Below are 24,765 nucleotides of genomic sequence, written 5' to 3' on the forward strand. Positions count from 1 at the left end.
TGCTTGCAGTTTATTCTGTTACACAGTCTTTGGTAAAAAGCACACAAAGAAATGAAAACAAGGAAAAATAAACCCTTGCACCAGAGCGCTGGGTAAACACAGTTGGCAGCCTATCTACAGTTGGGTGGCTTTTCCAACACCAACTTAAAAGCAAAAGAACCACAATATATAATACAATCACTGGTAACCAGTACCTTCCCTGTGCAGTGCAGCTCCTGCTCTCTCTCTCTCACTCTCAGGTGGGAAGGGTCCCTCCTTCTCCCAAGGTCAGGTACTTTAGCTGCAGCAATTACCTTGCAGCTTTGTCTGTATTAATTATTCCATGTTCCAGGGTGTTGTATTTTCCTGTACTTCACATGGCAGTGGGCACTAATGGGTTAATCCCTCTCAACACCTGAAGGACAGGAAATGAGCTAATAAATTTTATGCCACCAACCCCTCACCTCCATTCTTTTTCCTGTACTTGACGAAGGAAGTGAAGGAAGTTTGTCTCACCTATTGATACTGGCACCAGAGGAGTTTTTGCCTCTAAGTCTGCGGAGCCTGTCTCTTGGAGAAATCTCCATTAGGAAATAATGGCCTTTCGTTGTCCATAGCTGCACCATGACTCGAAGCCGTTATGCGCATGCGCAGTAAGGCAGTTGCAAAGCTCTATCCGGGACGCATTGCTTGGATACACGCCGGTGACATCATTATGCTTCGTTTGGCGCCAGCATTTTTTAAACCAGCGTCTTAGTTCCACATCTTGCTGCCTGTTCTACCAGGTCTCTACTAATCAACCATCCACTTCATATGCTACAGCAGATCTAGCTATTCACATTTCTGACGAGAGTGTCTCCTCTGATACACAAGAGGAAGGGGAAGTGGATTCTGATGATGAGTTGTTTAATACATCTTTCATAGAGCCTTTGATTCTGGCCATAAGGGTTGACCCTTAATCTGAATATTCCTTCCTTTCTCCCAACCAGACCTGATGTTTAAATCTTCTAAAATCTTCTAAAGTGCTGAAGCTTCCATGGATATCCTCAAGTTGGCAGCTAGAGACATGAGCCTTGTGGTGGCGGCTCGTAGATCCCTATGGCTAAGACATTGGTTTGCTGATACACCATCTAAGCATAACCTTTGCTCTCTTCCCTATGAAAATTCCTCCCATTTCTCGCTTTCAATAGTCAGCAGTTCCAAAAACAAAGGAAGCTCTGCTTGCCCTCAAGTGTAATCTGAAACAACTTCTGATAAAGAAAGTTATTCGAGTTCCTTCCACCCAAAGAAGGAAAGGAATATTTTTTTATTTTTATTTTTCTAAATCAATTCATAATAAAAAAGACCTTTTGTATGGACTCAATAAAATCCATCTCACAAGTTTTAAGGATTGGATGGTCAAGATCGACTTGCAAGATACATATTTGCATATACCCATCGCAAGTCACCAGAAATATCTTCGGTTTTATTCCATGGGAGTTCAATACTAGTACCAAGCCCTGCCATTCGGTCTTGCATCTGCTCCAAGAGCTTTAACGAAAGTTCTAGCCCCCCTTATTGCTTTTCTAAGATTGCAAGGAGTGGAAATCTTTTCATATCTGGACGATATTCTAGTGAAGGTGAATTCCTTGGAAAAGATTCAACAAGACGTCAAGTTGGTATTGAGGTCCTTGCAGGATCAGGGTTGGCTCATAACACCTCAAAATCCTGCCTTTCACCGACTCAAGTAATCAACTTTGTAGGAGTCACCTTCAATTCAACCTTTTTTAGAATATTTCTCCCTCCAGAGAGAATCCTGGATGTTCAAGATCATGTACAGAAGCTTCACAAGTTTCAAATAACAATGGTTCTATTCTGTCAAATAGTCCTGGGCAAACTGACGGCCACATTAGACGCTGTTCCATGGGCCATGGCTCACATCAGGCCTCTCCAGTTGTCATTTTGACCCAATGGCACAGGGAACGTTCACCCGATCAGTACATTCTCATGAGTCCTCTTGTTCTAGAGAAGTTGAGATGGTGGCTTCAGACACAGAATCTTCAGAGAGGAATTTCTCTTTACACCCCCAAGTGGGTCAGATTGACAACCGATGCAAGTGGCTCAGGATGGGGGCCCATATATTTCATCTCTCTGTATGGGGCAAATGGAATGTTTGGGAGACAAGTCAGTCCTCCAACTCGAAAGAATTGAAAGCTGTTCACTTTGCACTAATTCACTTTCTGGAAGTGATCAGGTCCAAGTCTGTGATGATCCAATCAGACAATTCCACGACTGTCAAATACATAAAGAAGCAGGGAGGAACAAGGAGTATAAAACTCATGAAGTTGACGGAGGAGATTCTTGTATGGGCAGAAATACATCTGCACGATCTGACTGCAGTCCATGTGCCAGGAGTGATGAATGTCCTAGCCGATCAGTTGAGCAGGTTCCAACCTCACCCAGGAGAATGGGAATTGAATCCAGACACATTCAATTTAACTGTGATGAAATTCGGGATTCCACAGATAGATCTCATGGCTATGAGACACAATCAGAAGTTACTGAGATTTTGTTCCAAGAGCCAGGATCCTCTAGCAGACCAGGTGGATGCCTTTAGTATCCCTTGGAATTTAAAATTGGCTTACCTGTTTCCACCTTTCCCCCTAATCGCCAAGTGTCTGAGGAAGATCAAGGAAGAGAAGTCATCTGTCCTGATAATTTTACCTTGGTGGCCCAGGAGTCGATGGCAGTGAGGAGACCATTCAGACTTCCTATCCAGCCTTGACTTTAAGGAAGGATTGTCTATTTCATCCGGATCCAGGCAACTTCAAATTAACTGTTTGGAAGTTGAAAGGCAGAGGATGATGGTGAAGAGGTCTTTCTTCTAATAATGTTCGGACACTCCTAGCTTCTAGGAAGCCTGCCACTTCTTTGAAATACTTCAAATATTGGAAAAAAAATTTGGTGGTGCTCGTTATCTAACAGAACATCAGTAGAGATTACAGAAGAACATTTTGTTGAATTTTTGCAAGATAGATTTGAGAAGGAGCTCAGTCCAGCAACTTTGAAAAAATCAAGTTTCTGCTCTTTCTGCTTTTTCGGGAGTTGCTTGGCCATCTTTTCCATTGGTGGCAAGATTCTTTCTGGCATTGAAGAAGTTGAAACCTAGGATCAAATCTAAAGCCCCTCCATGAGATCTTAATTTGGTATTGCTTGCCCTTACCAAGCCTCCCTTTGAGCCTTTGGAATAGATTTCTTTCAAATTTCTTTCTTGGAAAATTGCCTTTTTGTTAGCTATCACAACAGCTTGCAGAGTAGGAGAGATCCAAGCTCTGAAGATTAATCAAAACTACATGTTTTTTTGTCAAGATAAGTTATTTAGTTTACCTCAAGATTTTCGCCCGAAAGTGGTATCTGAATTTCATATCAATCAAGAGATATCTTTACCTGCTTTTTCTGAATCCTAATTCAGAGGAAGAAAGAACATGGCATACTCTGGATGTAGTTTGCTGTGTGAAAATCTACCTTGAAAGGACTCAATCAATAAGAAAATCGGATAATCTACTGATTGTATCTTCAGGTCCAAGAATAGGCTCTCAAGTGGCTAAATCTACAGTTTCATCCTGGATCAAATCATGTATTTCAGAGGCCTACAGGGTCAGTGCAGTTCCTTGTCCTCAATCAATTAAGGCTCACTTTACCAGGGCTATTGCTGCCCCTTGGGCATGCCGGGCCCAGACATCAACCGAGGAGGTTTGCAGAGCGTTGGTTTGGTCCTCTGCCAATACTTTTGTTAAAAATTATCAGCTTGATTTTCATGCTGCTGATTGAGATTCCTTTGGAAGTTTGGTCCTTCAGGCTGCTTTGCTGATTAAATAAACTTTTCTATTACCCTCCCTTTTTTGTCATTGCTTGGGTATTTCCCATTAGTGCCCACTGCCATGTGAAGTACAGGAAAAAAGGAAAATCAATTCATACTCACCGAGATTTTCTTTTCCTGGACTTAAGCATGGCAGTGGGCACGTTTCCCTCCCTAAAAATTGGGGAATTTCGTCTCGTACAGTGTATAGAATGGAGGTGAGGGGGGGCATAAAATTTATTAGCTCATTTCCTGTCCTTCCGGTGTTGAGAGGGATTAACCCCTTAGTGCCCACTGCCAAGCTTCAGTCCAGGAAAAGAAAATTTGGTGAGTATGAATTGATTTTCCTTAATATAACACCCTGGGAGAAACATATCGCTCATCTATAACTACCCCAGCTGCTTTGTTACACTGTGGAAATCCATAATAGTTCTAATTATTAAAAGGCACGTCTTCCTATACAGTTTGTTATTAGATGTTACTGGGCTCCCAATATATTCAGAGGTTGTCCTGTTTTACCAATATACAGAATTTTAAAATTGCTCTATATTTAGGCCTTGTGGGTCCCCTATACCCAGAGCCGGATTTCTCTCCTGGGCACCCCGTGTCCTCTGGGTCCTAGCTCCCGATATCCCTGTGCACCATTCCCCCTCCCCGTGCGAGTGCCTGTCTTATTGCTGGGGAATGCTGGGTTCCCCATACATTTAAGGATGTGGCTGGGCAGCTTTTCTAGCGGAGAGTGCAATTTCGCTCTCTGCGCTAGCGATGCAAAAGGTCTGAAACGCGCCTGCCAATACCCTCAGCACAACAAAAAGAGAAGGATGGACAATGGATTATATTATTGTAGAATGTATCTTGTGCCCTAGTCTCAGGAAAATGGGACGCTTGGAAAAGGGCCAATGTGCCCGAAACATGTGTGGCAACAGAATAAAGGCTTAATTGCAGTTTATCTGCTTTTGTGAGCGATTCCAATACTTCACTATAAAATTTAATCTATATAGGATGTCAGAGGCGGAGCATCCAAGGAAGCACCACAGGAATTGATTGGATCTACGCTAATCAGTGTAAAACTCCTTTTTGAAAATGTACTCACTGCCACCATCTATCATTAACAGGCAATAGAAACCTAATTTGACTATTCCCCTGCCCTCTATAACTGGTAATAACTCAAAATATAGCAATGCATGAAACACTCTCTCCTATAGTAGATAGTCAGGGTTAGATCCTACTAGTTCAACAAGCACTGCTGCAGCCAAAGGGTTAAATTACACTTTTATATGGGCGATGAGTTCTTTAGAGCAAAATTGAACACAAAACTTACCGTATATACTCGAGCATAAGCCGAGTTTTTCAGCATCCAAAATGTGCTGAAAAAGTCTACCTCGGCTTATACTCGGGTCAGCGGGCAGTAGCTGATATTGCAGTCACTTTTAATCATTCCTATACCAACAGTTCACTTGGGGAGAGACTGCAATATCCCACAATGCCCTCTGTTGGTTATATGAAAGAATAACAGTGCGCCCTCTGCTGGTTATATGAAAGAATAACAGTGACTGCAATATCACACAGCGCCATCTGTTGGTTATATCAAAGAATAACAGTGACTGTAATATCACACAGCACCCTCTGTTGGTTAAATCAAAGAATAACAGTGCGCCCTCTGTTGGTTATATGAAAGAATAACAGTGACTGCAATATCACACAGCACCCTCTGTTGGTTAAATCAAAGAATAACAGTGCGCCCTCTGTTGGTTATATGAAAGAATAACAGTGACTGCAATATCACACAGCACCCTCTGTTGGTTATATGAAAGAATAACAGTGACTGCAATATCACACAGCACCCTCTGTTGGTTGTATGAAGGATTTACAGTGATGGCAATATCACACAGCACCCTCTGTTGGTTGTATGAAGGATTAACAGTGATGACAATATCACACAGCACCCTCTGCACATGGTAGTGGGACAGTGGGACAATGCACACAGTAATCCGTTTGGCAATTCTCTGTCACCATCAACTTTGCAAAGAAGTCCGGTTGATCGCTGGGGGGGTCTCTTTGGCGGAATGTGCGCTGCTGGGAGACAGGGCTGTAGTTGTGTCTAGGCTTATACTAGAGTCAATAAGTTTTCCCAGTTTTCGTAGGTAAAATTAGGTACCTCGGCTTATACTCGGATCGGCTTATACTCGAGTATATACGGTATTACATTTTATATCTAATATTACAGAAGTAAAAAAGTGCATTTATAAAAAAAAGTTGTTACATGCAATCCAGAAATAGAAACAGTAAGTGAAATAAAATGTATAAAACACTAAGAAACCCCATACATACCAAGCTAGAATTTATATGTGTCCTTCTGAGGCAAGAGTTGGAAACTTGGGCACATACTCCCACACAGGCGAGTTCTCAAGTAAAAGCTGCCATGGTTATATCTCCTCATCTTTTTAGGGTCTGCTGGGACACCCTCCCTCATTGCCTTATGCATGAAGTAGCAGTGCCCAAGGCCATGCCATTAATGACCCCATGTAGGTGGTTGTTTGGTTTCGGCCGGTCTCTGCAATATAATATTGGGGCTTGCCAGAACCCAATATTATAGTGACAATAAGGGCATATGGTGATCCATAAATTAGGCAATCGGAATGATACCAAACATGAGGGGTGTCTCATGTTCCCCCAGGAACCATCCCTCCTAACTGGTGGGTATAGGTTGGCCCTGTTTGGCATCATTAGGAATCATGTAATATCTCCAAAATCAATATGTGAGGTATGAGGATGTGAATTCTATGACAGAGGAGATATGAATCCGTTGCCATAATCCCTATATTTTCTAATAACTCCCCCTGACTGGCACAGCTTCCTTGTCCAAATGGTGTGACTCTGAATTGTCTCAGGAGGCAGCTATAGATAGAACCTTGGCATAGTCCCCCGGCCAAAATGTCTAATTAAGGGGCTTTTTGTGGACCAAAATCAAATGACTTGTGTTAGCCCTTTACAAGGCCAGGTGACCTTTTTTTGACCATGCATGTTTTTGTGATCACTCTCCCTAATTACCATGTCCATTTTACAAAATGGAAAGTTTAAACACATTTCTGTGGTTTTTATGTGTTCTTACAGTTTTGATAATGAAAGTGAATTACCTTTTAAAATCCAAGTCACAGTTTCCCCAAGAGACCTGCCATGTATTCTGGGCTCTCCAATTAAGTTTCAGAAATGTTGTTTTTTTTTTCTGGCTGTTCAGTGCAGGAGATCAAAGAGAAAGTTGGGACATTTCTATATATGGCCTCGCCCATATATATGTATATATATATGTCAGCAGATGCATATAAGTCAGTGCACAGCCAGATCCAGAAACTATTTACAACTGAGCAGAGTTCAGGAGAGACAACTCCAGAGGTAAGTGGAGGGGGAAAGGCTGTTTCCTATCTCAGGACAATGAAAAGAGTCTCCTTATACAGCATATGATAATGTGAAACCATTTTACAGCACAGAGCACATGGGACATCTCCCTCTCATATATATGTATCTAAGAATAGTGTGGATTTAAAGGCAATTTCACTCTATAATTACAAATTCCTCCAGTCCTGGGAATCAAGCTCATCTGCTCTCAACGACGTGTAACTGCTGTTATAAACCTCTCACTGGCTGATCCAATGTGCAATAGCACCCAGGCAATAGACTACAGCCAACACACACACAATAAGCAATCCTATTCCTTTCATTAAAATATCTTACTGTAAGTTATACTGTACATACAGTGTGTGGCATGCACAACAGTTCAGGGGGCTAATCTCTCCATTTAATAGAGTAAAGCAAGTCTGGGAGTGAAATGTAGAAAGTGGAAATATCCATATCAGTCATTAGAATAAAGCTTTTCTTATTTTATTTTTAGAACCACAATCATTTTGTAATAGTGAACATTGGAACAGTGAAAGAATGGCTGAAGCAGATGCCATTGGGTTTACTAGCGAAAAGCCAGATAAGTAAATGTCTCCTTTTGTTTTATGAGTAAAAAATGTGTTTGAGGTGTTTGCTGCCCGTCTCTCTCTCTGCCTCTCTCTCTCTCTCTCTCTCTCTCTCTCCCCCCCCCCAGGAAAGTTACTGACACAGTTCTCCTTACCTGAATCGCTTCTTTTTTTTTTACACACTCACTCAATTCTACTTCATCATATTATCGATCATTTGCTGCTGTCGTGTTTCCAGGCTGTGATTTCCCCCAGCCCTGACATACGCCAATTTTTAGATCTATTGTTCAAAACAAGAAACGAAGGATCTAAGGAGAACGCACAGGGCTAGGAATGTTTCACCAGTGTAGGTTTATGCCCAGCCTGGGGGATTTGCCTAGAAAAGCAGAACTGATATAGCGTAACTCTACGTCTGTTATAACGGAGGCATTGTGAAATGATCACTCGGTCTTGGAAACACCATATAGCTGCACTGAAAGTTTAAATAGATCCTTAAAATGCCTTTGCTGCTGAGGTCCTGTTGCATGTTAGCTTTCCTTCTCCTTTAATGTAAGGCAATTTAATAATGGACATTGGGGAGTTAAAGTGGAGGTATAAGAGAGATAGTGTGGGCTGAAGGGCGCCACTGTGCTCAGCCTGCAAAAATATGCACCGGACCTGCTCCAATCCACCAATTCTCTGATCCATATGTATGTGCACCCACAGGCTAAGGAGGCATTCCATTCAAACACCATTGTTCAAAAAAGTTTACAGAATGTGATGATACGATTATATACATTAGGGAGGGTAGTCAAGGGTTAAGAAATGAACAGGGGAATATTTGCAAAACTGGGAGTTTGTCTCTGGAATATTTTCGCCAATAGCCAATTTTCGTTACAGCATGAATATGGTCTGTACCAGGTTTTCATACGGGGGAGATATGTCAACATATCATGTAAAATGTCTCTCCCTGAAGAAGCTGTTTAAAAATACAAGTCACATGAGGGACAAGGAGTTACATAGTTAAGTTGGGTTGAAAAAAGATCAAGTCCATCAAGTTCAACTATTCCACATGAACCCCAGCAGCATCCATACATGCACACACTGACCCCTCCATTCCCTCATATAAACTACATACACCAATATCTATACTAAGGGGGTTATTTATGAAAGGACTAGTTTGTGAGGTTTGGGAGTTTTTTTCTACCTGGAATAAACTCACAATTTAAATAAACTCAAATGTTGGCTTATTTATGAAAAAATCCTAATGTAAAAAACTTGATTTATCAAGTTTTCGAGAGCAAACCAGTGTAAAACACCAAAAAATATCTTCAAATGGTTAACCCTTTCCCTGCCAGCCGTTTTGTCCTAGATGCGAACATCTACTGCCAAGCAGTTTTTAGATATTTTTTACTCTTTCACTTTAAGGGCCTTTCCTGGGGTGGTCTTTTAGTTTACCAGGAAAACAATATATTGTTTTTTTCAGGACAACCTGGACTTTCAAAATATGCAAGAATTTTGGTGTAATTCTACTTCTGTAAATAAATATAGGCTTCTAAGTATATAATAAAAATGAAAAAAATCATGTTTCACAAAGAACAATCACATATATCAGAAACATCATTTATTTTATGTATGAGAACACAGCCGATTTGGAAAGGTCTATGTCTCCTGAACACGGCAATACCAAATATATATATAGTTTTATGGAGATTTCTCACTTGTATAGCTCAAAATCTACAAGCAGTACACTACCAAATTTCCAAAGCACCGCTCCCTAAACACCATACTTCTGATTTCAAGGCCAAACATTCCGCTAACAGTAGGTTTACCCTAGAAAATGACCCATTATTAGAAACAACAGATTCTGGTGAATCAAAAATGGGCAAATTTATGTTTGCACTCCAAACTACCAAGTTGCAATTGTTTCCTAAAGTTATAATGTTTTATAGAAATTGGTGAATTTTTCGAAAAATGACCTCAAAGCTTCCACTCTACAGCATCATATCTCTCACACATCATTAGGTATCAATGTAAAACACCCCGAATATGAAAGCCTGGGGTCCACTGAACAGTTTGATGCCCAATATGAATAGGTTTACCTAAGCATGTGGTATATAGGGGCCCTAAAATGTAGACGCCTCATTTGAGCTATCAGTTCTGTAATTCCAGATACTGCAAAATCAACACATTTACATAGTTTGGGGGGGGGCAAAAGTAGAAAAAAGTATGTTCACCCCAGAAAACCATATATTTTCGGCAAGTACCCATTCCCCCGAATCCAAATTGGGTATGCATGTCTTTCTACTCCAAAGCACTAAGCCGCAAACCCTTCCTAAATTTGGCAATTTTGGTGCCATTTTCTAAAATCACCTCAAAACTTCCAACCTGCAACATCGTATTTCCAACATACTATTATGTATCAATATAAATCACCTAAATATGAAAGCCTGGGGTCCCCTGAACAGTTTGATGCCCAATATGTACCCAAGCACGTGGCATATAGGGGCCCCAAAAGGAAGACCCCCATTTGGTCTGTCATTTCAGGTACTGCAAAATCAACACATTTACATAGTTTTGGGGGGCGGCAAAGGTAGAAAAAAGTACGTTCACCCCAGAAAACCATATATTTTCGGAAAGTACACATTCCCCTGAATCCAAATTAGCTATGCATTTCTTTCTACTCCAAAGTACCAAGCCGCAAACCATTCCTAAATTTGGTGATTTTGGTGACATTTTTAAAAATCACCTAAAAATGTCTAACCTGCAGCATCGTATTACCTACATACTTTTAGGTATCAAGAGAAATCACCAAAATATGAAAGCCTAGGGTCCTCTGAACAGTTTGATGCCCAATATGTATAGGTGTACCCATGCACATGGCATATAGGGGCAACAAAAGGAAGACCCCCATATGGTCTGTCATTTAAGGTACTGCAAAATCAACACATTTACATCGTTTTGGGGGGGAAGTAGAAAAAAGTAAGTTCACCCCAGAAAACCATACATTTTCGGAAAGTACACATTGCCACAATTCTAAATTGGGTATGCACGTCTTTGTACTCCAAAGTACCAAGCCGCAAACCATTCCTAAATTTGGTGATTTTGGTGACATTTCCAAAAATCACCTCAAAATTTCTACCCTGCAGCATCGTATTACCCACATACTTTTAGGTATCAAGACAAATCACCCCAAATATGAAAGCCTGGGGTCCTCTGAACAGTTTGATACACAATATGTATAGGTGTACCCAAGCACGTGGCATATAGGGGCCCCAAAAGGAAGACACCCATATGGTCTGTCAAAATTAAGTTCACCCCAGAAAACCATATATTTTTGGAAAGTACACATCCCCGCGAATCCAAATTGGGTATGCATGTCTTTCTACTCCAAAGCACCAAGTCGCAAGCCTTTCCTAAATTTGGCGATAAAAGCATCAGTTTTTACATTTCTGAAAATGGCCTAAAAATATTGCAATTGGCCGCATTTATCTCACCTAATTTCTTACATACAATTGTAAAACACCATAAATACTGATGCCAAGGGTCTACTGAACAGTTTGATGCCCAATATGCATTGATATACCAAGGCAGCTGGCATGTGCGGACCTCAAATGAAAATAGTGCATATGATTTTTCTCCGCTGCCGATTCGCCTTCTGTGAACATAGACCCTTGACTTCATATTATGTGCCTCAAGACCCTGTTAACAGCAAAGACTCACGAAAACCATATATTTTTGGAAAGTACACATTCTGACGAATCCAACAAAGATAAAGACGTCTTTCTACACCAAACTACCAAACTGGAAAGCTTTTCTAAATGTAGAGGTTTTTACAACATTTCTGAAAATCGCCTAAAATTTTTGCAGTTTGCCACATTTATCGCACACAATGTTTTACGTATAAAGAAAAATCACCCTAAACATGGACGTCAGAGGTCTACTGAATAGTTTGATGCCCAATATGCATAGATTTACCAAAGTATGTGGTGTGTATGGACCCCAAAAGAAAAACATGCATATGAATTTTCACGCTAGCCAACTAAGCTGCAGAAAAGAGAACCCTAACTGTGCGTTATGTGCCAAAAGACCCCCAGAAAACTATATCTTTTTGAAAAGCATATATTCTGGTGCATCAAACTAAGTAAAATAAATCTTTCTATACCAAAGCACCAAACAGCAAAACTATACTAAATATGCATAAGGAACAATAATGCAGGGATAAAATTGCAATAAAACCACAAAAATAGCGTAAATCAATGAAATAACAAAATAATTGATCCGACAGCGTAATTAGTGTCCGAAATCGATTATCCATTAGTCACGCTGTCAAAATAACATGTTTTTAGGCAAAACAAACGGTACAATGAATAAGTAAAAAAAAAAAAAACACCTGCTTGTGAGTTTTTGTGTATACATATTTGTGCACTTCTAAAAGTTGTCTGAGTGTGCAAATACATGTAAATAAGTGTAAATAGGTGTACAAAAGGGACCAAGTGTGCTAAAATAAAAAAACATAAAAAATACCAATCTTTACTAAAATGTGTGTCTAAGTGTATAAATGTATAAATGTACTGTAAGTATGTGTAAGTGCAGGTAAGTGTGTAAAAAAACGTGCACTTATTGTTTTTGTAGCAGGAGGATCACTGGAAACAAAGGAGGCAGCCAGGACATCATTTCTGCTGAGTCACTGCAGATCAGGAAGTGTGTGGGCGGATGTGCGACAGAGAGCAGGTAAGAGAGAGCAGCAGCGCTTTTGCAGCAGCGTTTGCCACTTTGAAGTCGGATCTGCAACAATCGTGTCGCCGATCTGACTTGACAGCCCCCCAGCCTCGTTGCCCAGGGGGCTGTCAACCCTCCTGACTCTCTGCAGAGGCGGCAAAAGCCGCCGATGCAGAGAGAAGGGCTCAGCTGCAGGAGAACGTACAAGGTACGTTCTTGGCAGCCTGAGCCCTGAACCGCCAGCGCGTACGCCGTACGTGCTTGGCGGTTGAAGGGTTAAAGGAACCTCTGCCATTGACTTTTACATGAATTTGACAAGTTTCAGCTGGGGTATTTTATGATTCAGGCTTTTAGCAGCTTTGGAGAAATTTTAGCTTTTTTCCCCCAAAAATTTTGATTATTTTTTTTTTAGTGCAACTACTTTCGAAAAAGTTTTCAAATAAACACAACTCGACCTTTAATAAATAACCTCCTAATTGTAGACTTTAGTATCAGCAATTTTAGATTTTTGTATCATTAAGCAGTTATTTATTAAAATCCAATTTTATCTCATTTTTTAAATAAAAAAAGCTCAACCAAACTCCCATTCCGGATTTTGTCTTATTTATCATTAAAATAACTTGACTAAATTGGATCGGGAAAAGTCTCAATAAAATGGTTGAAAACCTGAAAAGTACAATTTTTCAGACATTTTTCCTGAATTGCTCGATTTTTGGGATATCAAATTGGGATAGGGACATCTCCCATTGACTTATACATGACCATAACAGGTTTGAAATGGTAAATTTTCAGATTCTGGCTTTTTGTAGCATCGGGGTATAATGAATATTGAAAAATTCTAGTTTTTTTCCCCACAAAAAATTTTTAGTTTTTGCCCCAAAAAGCCAGATCATAAAAAAAATTGAATTTTAATAAATAACCCGTTAAAAGGTGGTAAAAGTGGATTATTGGTGGATTATTTTTTACTGTGGCATCAGTTTAATAAATGGATCAAGCCTTTGGAAAAACATACCATAAATAAAATCTTACCAGCAGCTGAAAATATATAAGATATATTATATTTTCAAACAGGATGAATTCTCCACTCGGAAAACCAGATAACTCAATGGTGTATAACATGAATTATAAACAAAAAGGTCTTTGTTTGATTCTATGCATGGAGACATTTCATAAAGATCTAAAAGAAAAAGGTAAGTTTTTTTAAAAATAAAAACTTGTAAAAAATATGTAACTTAAAGGGAAAATATATCTTCTTTTTTCCACATGAGCTCGTTCAGTTGGAATTATGTTGACAAAGGGGGATAAAAAGATGCATAAATATAAATGCATTTTCTATACACAAACATACCTCCTAATTCCACAGATTGAAAAGGAACTGTTAGTTGTACAAACCATTTCCAAAACCCCCTTAAAACTACAGTTGAACGCAATCCCTCAATCACCTTGTTTCATTATTAATGGGATTAAGATCCCTCTGCTTTTCATAGTGAGTGGTTCACAGATTCTCCGGAAAACATGATTCATCATAAGAACCATTTCCCAATGTCCCTTTGTTCTCACAACGTTATACAATCCCTCACCTTCACCATGTTGAAGTCATAGATTCTGGCACTTGAAGTTCTATTGCTCCTCAGAGAATCTGTTCACCACCCACTATGGAAAGCAGGGGTACTTCCAAATCTCAGATTCTATGAGATAAAAACTTCTAACAGATGAATTATAATTAACAATGACCTAACATTGAGAGTTATTCCCCCAATATTTAAGATATTTAAATGAGCAGTTGCTATTTTTAACTTCTATTTGGTGGGTTCAGGATAGAAACTAAAGTGTTTTTTCTGTTTTTGCCTTTAAAATTACACACACGTGTGTATAGGGCTCTTAGTATAAATTATTAAGTTTTTTTTTTTTTTACTGTAATTTATAAATAATGGTAAGCATTGAAAAAAGTAAAAAAAAAAAATATTAACCTAAGCCTGCCTAAGCACACGCTGCTATTGGGGGACAATAGCAACAAATCTCCTCTTCTTCGGGCGACTAATCTCCCTAAAATGCCTTCCCGCCGGCTAGAATGAGAATCGTTGTCGGGATGGCACTCGGATCACCTTGTTTTCCGAAGGAGTCATAAGTTGCCTCACGAGGAAACTTCGGAAAGCCAAAGCATTCTGAGTGCCACCCTGCCGGTGATTCTCATTATAGCCAACGGAAAGGCAGTTCGGGGAGATTAGTTGCCTGTTGAAGAGGAGATTTGTCGCAGGGCGACTAATCTCGCTGAATAGCAGCGTGTGCCACCACCCTAACCGGTGGTCAACCCGCGGATCCCTGTGGGTTTCGGGTCAACACCTTATCACTAATAGGAAGGTAACAAGATACCAGCTCCTTGACACCTACATTGTAACAAATGTTCCCTTGCCCCATCTAATGGTAGATGTGAGCATAGCACTCAATAGTAAAACACCCAAGTCCCACCAGGCAACCACAACTCAATTACATTAAGTAGGCAACACGCTAGCCTATCTGAAAGCAGTTCCATTATGCAGTGCTGGCTCTCTATGAAAGCTCAGAATCAGGCACAAGGACCTGGGATGGCTGCCCACACACCAATATTACAAGTAAAAGAAAATAAATTTATTGGTTCCAGAATAACATTTTAAATGGTAGAATGAATTATTTGCAATGTAAGCAGTGTAATTTAGTAAAAAATATGATAACATGTTTACGTTGTGTTTCTGTCTTTTACAGGAGTGGGTGCTCGAAACAGTAAAAATGATAAGGAGGAGCTTAAAAGTATCTTCAAAGAGATGGGATTTGAGGTGCGACTTGAGGAAAATAAAACTGCTCATGATATTGAAAAACTTTTGACTGACAGTGAGTTAATTTCCTCCTCTGCACACAATTGTTATTATAGACAGAGCAAAATTCTCTGTCTACCAATATGGGGGGAAGAAGTACTATTAGGGTAAAAGCTGAACTTATATGTGTCTTTCTGGATTTGGTAGCATATGTGTAATTAGGTGAGTGCTCCATTAACCCCTATTGTGTGGGCTGAGTTGCTGGTGCTCCAAAAGTGACATTTACTGTTACAATATACTCCATAACATTCTCCAACACATTAGTGGAGAAATTTCAAAAAATGTATAAAGGGGATCTATCACGAAAATGGAAATTTAATATCGGCTGCATCTCATGGAAATTAAAAACTTTATAAATGCAATCAATTAAAAATTCTGGTCTGTTTAAGAAATAACCAAGTCACTCTCTACAACCTGTCACTTTTCATGCTGAGGTCTGGGTCAGATTTTGATTGACAAGTAGGTCTTACACAAACAAACAGTAACAAAATAACAGACTCTGGAAAACACCTTGCACACAGAGAAACATCATTTCTTTCAGAGTCAGTTATTTTTAAAGAGTGAGCACCTAATTTAAAGGAGAACCAAAGCTTAACTGAAGAAGTAGCTAGAAATGATGTACATGTTTTGGGCTTCTGTACCAGCCCAAGGCAACCACAGCCTTTTAGCAGTAACGATCTGTGTCTCCAAAGATGCCCCAGTAGCTCCCCATCTTTTTTTTCTGCCGATTCACTGCACATGCTTTGTGCTAGAGTCCTGCAGCGGATCAGGTACCCGTGGGTTACCTGCAAAAACCTGCAGTACCCTGCGGGTTGCGGGTACAAGTTCCAGGTGCAGGTATAGACGCAGGTCTGCGGTTCTTCGGGTCGGGCCTTGGGTCTTCTCAATCACGTTTTTTACTCCTTTTTTCTGATCACGTCTACTTCTGATGATGTCACTTCCAGTTTGCAATGACAGCACTTCCTGATTCTTGATGGTCAGTGGGTCGCGGGTCCGGGTTGCAGATAAGGTACTTGCGGGTCGGGTTGGGTAGCGGGTCCAATCGGGTAAGAATGCGGGTCGGGGTTTCAGATTGCAGGTTGGGGTACGGGTCGGGTATGGTTTCCAAAAAATAAACCCGTGCAGGACTGTACTCTGTGCTGCTGTCACTTACTGAGCTTAGGGACCCACTCACAATATACAGTACACATAGAATATAAAGGTCACAATATAAGGCTGATTAGTAATTAATACAGATAATTACTACATGGCAGCACAGAAACCAGTGCAATTAGCATCAGAATTTAATTATCAGCCCTGTAGCTTACAGTATATTACAGTCCAACCTCATTTGCTGCTGGATAATTTGTGACGACCCCTAAGCTTAGCTTCTCAACAGCTGCTCAGAGCCCACTGAGCATGTGAGTGTCACAGACACTTTCCAAGATGGTGACCCCCTGTGACAAGTTTGAAGTCCTGGATCATTGCTGCTATTGACAAGCTGAAACTTTAGGCTGGTGCAATAAGTTCAGTATATAAAATATGGTAGTTTTAGCCATCTTTATTTTTAGGGTTTAGTTCTCCTTTAAGGGTGAACCCCCCCACAAAGGATGTATTAGATCTGACTGTCAATCAAAAACTGACTCCACCTACTGCATAGAGCCTAAATGAAGAGAAACAGGTTGCTCAGAGGGGGAGAGTGGAGGGTAACTTGATTATTTCATAAATGGTACAGAATTTTTTATTGATTGTATTTAAGAAGTTTCTTATTTCAGTAAGATGTAACATATTAAATTCTCATCTTCGCAATAGATCCCCTTCAAGGGAATGGGAATAACATGCCAAATTAATCCCTTAAAACAAATGTATGAACTTTCAGAGCACTGTCTCAATTTATAGTTTTCAAAATATTAGTAGTTTTTAACACCTCTAATTTTAATAAACTTAAAACAATAACGCCGCAAGCTCCGGAAGTGACAAAGTCGCCACTTTGAAAATGTTTATCCCAGCATGCACCTGATTTATTTCAAAACACTATTTTGCCTCAATTCTGCCACATGAGGCCCAATTGCTTCTGTCGTAACTTGAATTGTGACTGGAATCATGGGGGAAACACTGCTTTATGGGTAATAAAAAAACATAGCAATTTGTGTCTAATATTGCAAACTGACCTATTATCTAGAATGCTCGGGACCTTGGGTGTTCAGGATAATGGATCTTTCCGTAATTTGGATCTTCATACCTTAAGTCTAGTAGAAAATCATTTAAATATTCAATAAACCCATTAGGCTGGTTTTGCTTCCAATAAGGATTAATTATATCTAGTTTGGTTCAACGATAAGGTCCTGTTTTATTACTACAGAGAAAAAGGAAATCATTATAAAAAATTATTTTTTATTTGATTATAATGGAAATATGGAATATAGGTGCAAACATCATATTAAAAATAAAAGTAACTAGCCATTTAAAGTTATAACCAGATACCCCCTTACCAACTTGATATACATGCAAAAAAAAAAAAAAATAACAAAAAACTTGGTAAAAGATCACAGCAGCAAAGGAGCAAAAATGTATTAGAAGCATCAAGCAGGTCCCTCATTATGGTGGGGTATTTAACATTTCTTCACCATTCAAATGATGTTTGATTCCATTTCAGTTGCAAAGGAGGATCACAGTGGTAGAGGTTGCTTTGCCTGCGTTGTGATGAGTCACGGTGATGAAGACTTTTTTTATGCTTCTGACCAAGAATATAAAATAGATGCACTGGCTGAGCCATTCCGTGGAGAGGAATGCAAAAGTCTTTTTGGGAAACCGAAATTATTTTTCATTCAGGTAAACATTAAACAATTGTAATTGTTACAAAATAATGTAATTGACTAAGTGATATCTTGTGTAACTCCTATATTCCTCCCAGGGCTAGCACCGGTAACATCAGACTCTCAGTCTCATGGTGCAAAACTATACCTATTAGCTGTTCAAAACAGGATTTCTGGACACCAGGAGTTCTTACCCAAAATCACAATTTATTAGCAGGCACAGGGTACTCACAGTACACGGTTTCTTTGAGGTAAAGCTTATCATTCACCTACACTTCTTTGAAGGAATCCCACTTCTGTGACATCCTTTAGTGGACCTGGATAACATCCAGTGGAACCTTTAGGGAATTCTATGACCTAACTCCCTATCTATTTATGATCCCTACACGAACAGGCAGTTTCACCTGGTAGAAAGACCTCCAATCTACCACTCCTACACTGGAGCTCAGAACTGCTCTGGCCAGTGCCAGGCCACGCTGGGCAGGTGCCCTAGGCAGGCCCGGCACTCGCGGCACCTGTATAGTGTGCGCGTGCATGCGTGAATTTGCGCATGCGCAGAAACGCACAAAGCGCGAAAAGTCAGCAAGAGAAGGGAACCGGACTTGGGGTAGGCCAAAGATAAAGAACATGGACCTTTCCTGGCCAAACCTGGAACTGCCATGGGAATGCTTAAACCTGGAATAGCAAAGAAGAATTTCACTGGCACTTGAAGGTTCTTTCAGGTACTAGCCCTTTCTGAGTTTATTTTGCAAAAGTGCAACGTTTCGGGGTAAACCCCTTTATCAAGCATCGTACCTGCTTGAAAGAACCTTCGAGTGCCAGTGAAATTCTTCTTTGTTGCTGCAATTGAGGTTGCCGAGGCCTCCTTCACCATGCACCGGGTCGTCTTGTTCTGGAGAGCCAGGGTGTGCAAGTGTGGTAATCCTGTACTTAACCTGGAATAGGAAACAATTCCTCCTCCCAAATCTATATTAGGCCCAAACATAGCCAGGGGATTTCCCAGCCCTAAGGCTCCTACACTTGTTTTTTATAAGTAAAACTGAGACGTTCAGAAACAATTTGCTTTCCCGACTACAGATGGGCATACGTAGCAAAATCCAAGTGTATCTTTGCCCAGTTTGACCATTTTAGATGTTGTAGATTGGGGTTCCCTACCATCCCTAACCTGCTTATTTTGCCTTCCTCACACTGCCACTGCCTTAGTTGCCTGCACATTATGGCAATAGCTTGAGCAGATGCCAGTGAACATGTACATCAGTAAGAGGAGGTGGCTGATTCACAGTAAGACCTTGCACAAGAGAAAACACAGGGGGATCTAAAATTGCACAGAAAGGCACCTCTGCAGAGTTACAAGTCTGTTATGCAGAACATTGACATCATTCACATCAGTTCCTGTCCCAGTGGATCTTACTAGGGATGCACCAAATCCACTATTTTGGATTCGGCCGAACCCCTGAATCCTTCGGCCGAATACTGAACCGAATCCGAATCTTAATTTGCATATAAAAAGTAAAAACATTTTTTACTTCCTTGTTTTGTGACAAAAAGTCACGCGATTTCCCTCCCCGCCCCTAATTTGCAGATGCAAATTAGGATATTTAATTTGGTTCGGCCAGACAGTCGGCCGAATCCCGAACCGGTGCATCCCTAGATCTTCCAATACTAAATCTCATATTTACAGTATAACCACATTAGGGTCAATTTAATGAGAAGCCAATGGATCTACAGTACCAGTATATTTCTATGTGCAAGACAAGCCACACAGACATGGAAGATGATACAAACTTCTAGAATTCAGCTCAGGAGTTATGTGGTGCAAGGTAGCTGTGCTGACCACTGTGCCTTTAATATTATTATCTATAAATACAGATTATGTTGCCGTTAAGTATTGGTGAGTCAAAAAGCAGTTTGATAACTAGTGGAGCTATACCTCCACAAACATGTAACTAAAGACACAGATGTACTGTAATGTTATAGGGTCATGCAGTTCTGAGTGCTGTACTTGTGTTTCTTTTCACATCAGGCATGCAGGGGAACTAAGGCCGACTCCGGGGTGGTGAAAGATGCTGGATGTGCAACAACTACTGCTTATAAAATTCCAACAGAGTGTGATTTCCTGTACTCTTACGCTACTCCGCTTGGTAAGACACCTCTCTGTGAGTTATACAAATATGGCATAGGCTCTAGTATACCACTGCATTCATACTTTTCAATGGCTAATTCCACTAATTCTCAAAACTGTATTTCGTTTAATGATATTGTCACACTAGTAATTAATACACACACACACACACACACACACACACACACACACACACACACACACACACACACACACACACACACACACACACACACACACACACACACACACACACACACACACACACACACACACACTCAAAAACCTCTCAAAACACTTGCAAAGAAGATCAGCACTTCACAGGTCTTAAAACATCAACTTCATTTATTTAGCAACAGACTGATGTTTTGGCTGATTCCTCAGCCTTTCTCAAAGTGCCAAATACAGTTTAAACCATGTCTTTTAAACACTCGCTGGCGGGAAAACCACCAGCTGCAACGATATCACATGCTTAGAGTTATAGTTAAACATCAATTCAATATGCGGCTAGGACTACATCCGGTCAATTTGTATACAAAATATCAGTACATACACATCAGATTTATTACACAGAAAAGATTAAAAACAAATAACAAAAAGCAATAATGTTGTTAAAACTATCCTGGTGCTTCACAAAACTGTTCATAAATGTTACCAGTTCAATCTACATTTTTTCTATTCACATTAAACTTGCACTCAGGGAAACGATTAGTTAAATTGCTCCTGTAAAAATCATTGAGACAAACACAACGGGCTCCTTTTCTTTAGTTGGACTATAAAACATTTCTTATATTGATATATGAACTCTTGGTTCTATAATTAATCCCATTAGTCTATAGTCCACCTGTGAACGGCTTATCTATGAATGCAAACTAACCCCAGGTGACCTCAAGTTTTATAGATTGGACAACCCTGAGTTAAACAATAGACATAGATACACGCATGTCCCTACAGCCCCAAGGCTTATACCAGACCAGGCTGTTTCTCAGCCAATGTAAAAATGCAGGTCGAGAAAGAGCGTTCCACTTATACCTGCTCTCTTCTTTGTCTGCACCCAGGCCAATGCAGAGCGGATTACAGTGCAGAGGGGCTGTTTCTTCGCCTGGTCTGGCATTAGCCTAAGGCAGAGATCCCCAACCAGTGACTTGTGAATAGCAATTTTGCTCTCCGACCTCTTGGATGTTGTGCTCAGTGGCCTCAAAGCAGGTGCTTATTTTTGAATTCCAGGCTTGGAGGCAAGTTTTGGTTGCATAAAAACCACATGTACTGTTAAACAGAACCTCCTGTAAGCTGCCAGTCCATATAGGGGCTACCAACAGTCAATCACAGCCCTTATTTGACACCCCAAGAACTTTACATGCTAATGTTGCGTTTGGGGACCCCTGGTCTAAGGGCTACAGCTCACTGGATGTTGATCATCACTATTTGCATCTCTGTTATTTGTGGCTTTGGGTTTCAGACAAAAGTGTGAACCAGTGATCAAAAGGCCTGGTGAATCATAACATTTACCTGCAGACACCCTTTCTATGGGGTGTCTTTAAATATTTAAAGATACAAGCCATTGTTCTTACACATACAAAAATGGCTGGGGCAGATATTATACTCTAAGCACTTACCACATACACATACAGTATATTCATTTCTCATACAACAATAACAGTTCTACATATAGCAAATCATTATATCCCTTCCACAATGGCAGTATTTTAGTAACTAGTGGTGAACCTAAAAATTGAGCTCTTTTTTCTTTCCAGGATATTTTGCTTGGAAAAGAGATGGTGAATCCTGGTTTATTCAGTCTCTATGTAAAATGCTGAAAGAAAACTGGCAGAAAAGGGATCTCCTGCAAATACTGACCCGGGTAAACAACAAGGTGGCCTATGATTATGAATCAGATTCTAAAACAATGAATGGAAAGAAGCAAATGCCATGTTTTCTATCTCTGCTCACAAAGGAACTATACTTTTTCCACAAGACAGATCAAGATTAACCATTAGAAATGATTTTGTCACACATTCCTACCCATGCTAATTTGAAATAAAATGTTTTTCTCGTGCAAAAAATCATTGCCTGTTGTTTAGCAGGATAGTATTATCAAGATCTGTGAGAAAGGCAGCTAAAACCCAACACAGCTTTTCTTTATGTGATTTGTATCAAGGCATAAGGCTGCTGAACTGAAACCACATTCAGCTGCTTACAAATAAGGCCAATACAAAATTACATAGGGTAGTTCCATCTATAATGAACTAAAAGTTCCCTTTGAGGCTTGATTAGCTTATTCATTCAGAGTATGGTGAAGGGTTAACATGCCTACGTGCTGACCCTTGTAGGCCTCTGTACTTGTTTTTCTGTAATACGGTGTACTGTCTCTTCTTAGACAACCTTGCATAAGTATCATCATGTACTATAAACAATATTATCAGCTTGCCTTGTGAGGGAACTATAGCCATTTCATATCAAAAATGTCTATTTTACTGCCTATATGCCTTGCTCAGCTATTGCAATACTAGATATAATAACCTGCTAGATGAAAAACCAAGTTAGAACCTCTCCAGGAGTCAGCCAGGACAGGTCAGCACGGCTTGTGGTCTTGTGGTCATGACACCCTGGACGTGTTTCCTGAAGTAGAATGCACAAACACTCCGAAAAAGGACATGTTGAGCTATATGCTATGCTTATTGGCTAAATAGCTAAAACCACATACATCTTGACCCATCACCCAATTCCTCATTTTTCTTGCTATATAACTTTCTGTATCCTTGCAAATAAAGCAGAAGAAGCATTTTATACTGAACAGCTTGTCTTAGTGTGATTCTTCCTGTTCGAACCACAGTATAATCTAATTTGGACGGAGATAGATATTCTTAGGGCTCTTACTCACTGGCGTTCTGACCTGCGCTCCCCTGCATTCCGTTTTTTAGTGTTCAGCCGCAGGGGAGCGCAGGAATAGACGCATGTCATTATTTCAAATGGGGCTGTACTCACTCAGGCGCGTGTAGGCGCCGAACGCAGGTTGAGACGCAACATGCTGCATTTTTCCTGCGTTCGGCGCCTACACGCGCCTGAGTGAGTACAGCCCCATTTGAAATAATGACATGCGTCTATTCCTGCGCTCCCCTGCGGCTGAACGCCAAAATACGGAACGCAGGGGATCGCAGGTCAGAACGCCAGTGAGTAAGAGCCCTTAGGGCCTGCTCGAGGTCCACCACAGCCTCAGCCAAAATATCTTAGCTAATGCGCATGCACATATTTGTCTCCTTTTTCTATCTTGTCCATCCTGAATGCTGTACCTGTTACAGACATGTACTATGCTGATACGTCACTATATTGGGATGTCTTTACTTATAACCTATATAAGCCTATGTTTGACCTTCAATAAACGGAACTTGTTATTCTGATCCACTCATTGGTGTTTCTTTGTGCAAGTTCCCCGGATCCGGAATACGAGGCATTGTTGGATAGCTGGAATCCAAAGTTCCAGTGGCAGTCGGTTCTTTTGTCCCCTTCAGTCTGGTGTCAGAAGCGGGATCCGGCAAGAGGCACGGACAGGTAAGAAAACATCTGTCTTATAGACGATATTTTTCTTGCCATCCGTATATGCTAATGCTGTATTCTTAAGCTTACTGGGGAGATAAAAGAAATCCCTGACGAGGGATTCAAGTTAGTTTAAGGAAATCCCTGACGAGGGATTCCAAAGGAGTTTTAGGTAAACGCCTGGTTTTAGGAGTTTTTAAGTAAACTCCAAGGTTTAGTTAGGATCCCGGTTCATATATTGTTACTCCTGGAACGGATTTCTGCTGTGATGTCATTGCCTTGTATTCAACTGCATGTTGTATGTGTCTGTGTTTTACTGTTTGTGTGTTATGACACTTTTTAAAGGTTAAGGCATATTTTTGTTGTGTATAATCACATGTAAAATGATCGCTATATTAAGGAATACCTCTGTCAGTTGACAAGGTTTTGTCGGGACCCTCGATCCCAAGACAGCCCGTCAATTGTCTTGATTTATTGCGATCAATTTACTCTATTTTTTTTTCACGTCTTGCTTGTGCTCAGTAGTAGTATTTGAGTTTAGAAACCACACATTCACTATAAATCACTATTAGTGTACATGAGCTCTGCCATTCAGTGGTAATAACCACTTATATAGTTTTTTTTTTTCTCAAAAAAGCAGTCTTCCTTAGGAACTCTGCGAGTTTCATGTAACACTACATACATTTAATTTTAGTATTTCTATCCTCCCTCTCTTCTTTTCTCACTAAGAAACTCACTACTTACTTGGTGCAAGCAAACAGACTGTTTTTTTTCAATATGGGTGCAAATAATTCAAATAAATTGCCACCACCCATTAATGGTGAAACCTGTAAACAATATGTGTATAGAAGTAGCCCCAGGGGGATTTTATGTAGACCCATAGGTAGATAAAATAGCTTTTTCTATACTGAACATCTTGTCTCAGTGTGGTTCTTCTGGTGTACACCCATAATCTAATTAGGACGGGAATAGATATCCTCAG

General features: G+C 40.2%; 1 protein-coding gene across 3 annotated transcripts; it reads left to right on the forward strand.

Moving 5' to 3' along the window:
- The first annotated feature begins 7,063 nt into the window (after positions 1-7,063).
- Positions 7,064-23,043, forward strand: LOC108698755 (caspase-3). 3 transcript variants are annotated; one of them, XM_018230517.2, is made up of 7 exons: positions 7,627-7,797; positions 12,394-12,492; positions 13,552-13,670; positions 15,223-15,348; positions 17,968-18,143; positions 20,151-20,268; positions 22,004-23,043. In XM_018230517.2, the coding sequence occupies exons 1-7, from the start codon at positions 7,751-7,753 to the stop codon at positions 22,237-22,239; spliced, it is 921 nt and encodes a 306-aa protein (XP_018086006.1). In that variant the 5' UTR covers positions 7,627-7,750; the 3' UTR covers positions 22,240-23,043. The 3 variants fall into 3 exon arrangements, with proteins under 3 accessions (XP_041445003.1, XP_018086006.1, XP_041445005.1); XM_041589069.1 differs by lacking the exons at positions 7,627-7,797; positions 12,394-12,492 and adding an exon at positions 7,064-7,210; XM_041589071.1 differs by lacking the exon at positions 12,394-12,492 and having other exon boundaries at positions 7,745-7,797.
- Positions 23,044-24,765: the final 1,722 nt, after the last annotated feature.

Source organism: Xenopus laevis, chromosome 1L, assembly GCF_017654675.1.
Source record: "Xenopus laevis strain J_2021 chromosome 1L, Xenopus_laevis_v10.1, whole genome shotgun sequence".
NCBI lineage: Eukaryota > Metazoa > Chordata > Amphibia > Anura > Pipidae > Xenopus > Xenopus laevis.

Bases quoted from the DNA above. Each gene is read 5' to 3' on its own strand.
- LOC108698755 (XM_018230517.2), top strand. From the start codon at position 7,751: ATGGCTGAAGCAGATGCCATTGGGTTTACTAGCGAAAAGCCAGATAA. The intron at 12,493-13,551 runs GTAAGAGAGAGC...ATTTTCAAACAG, and splicing joins GGATGTGCGACAGAGAGCAG to GATGAATTCTCCACTCGGAA. The intron at 20,269-22,003 runs GTAAGACACCTC...TTTTCTTTCCAG, and splicing joins CTCTTACGCTACTCCGCTTG to GATATTTTGCTTGGAAAAGA.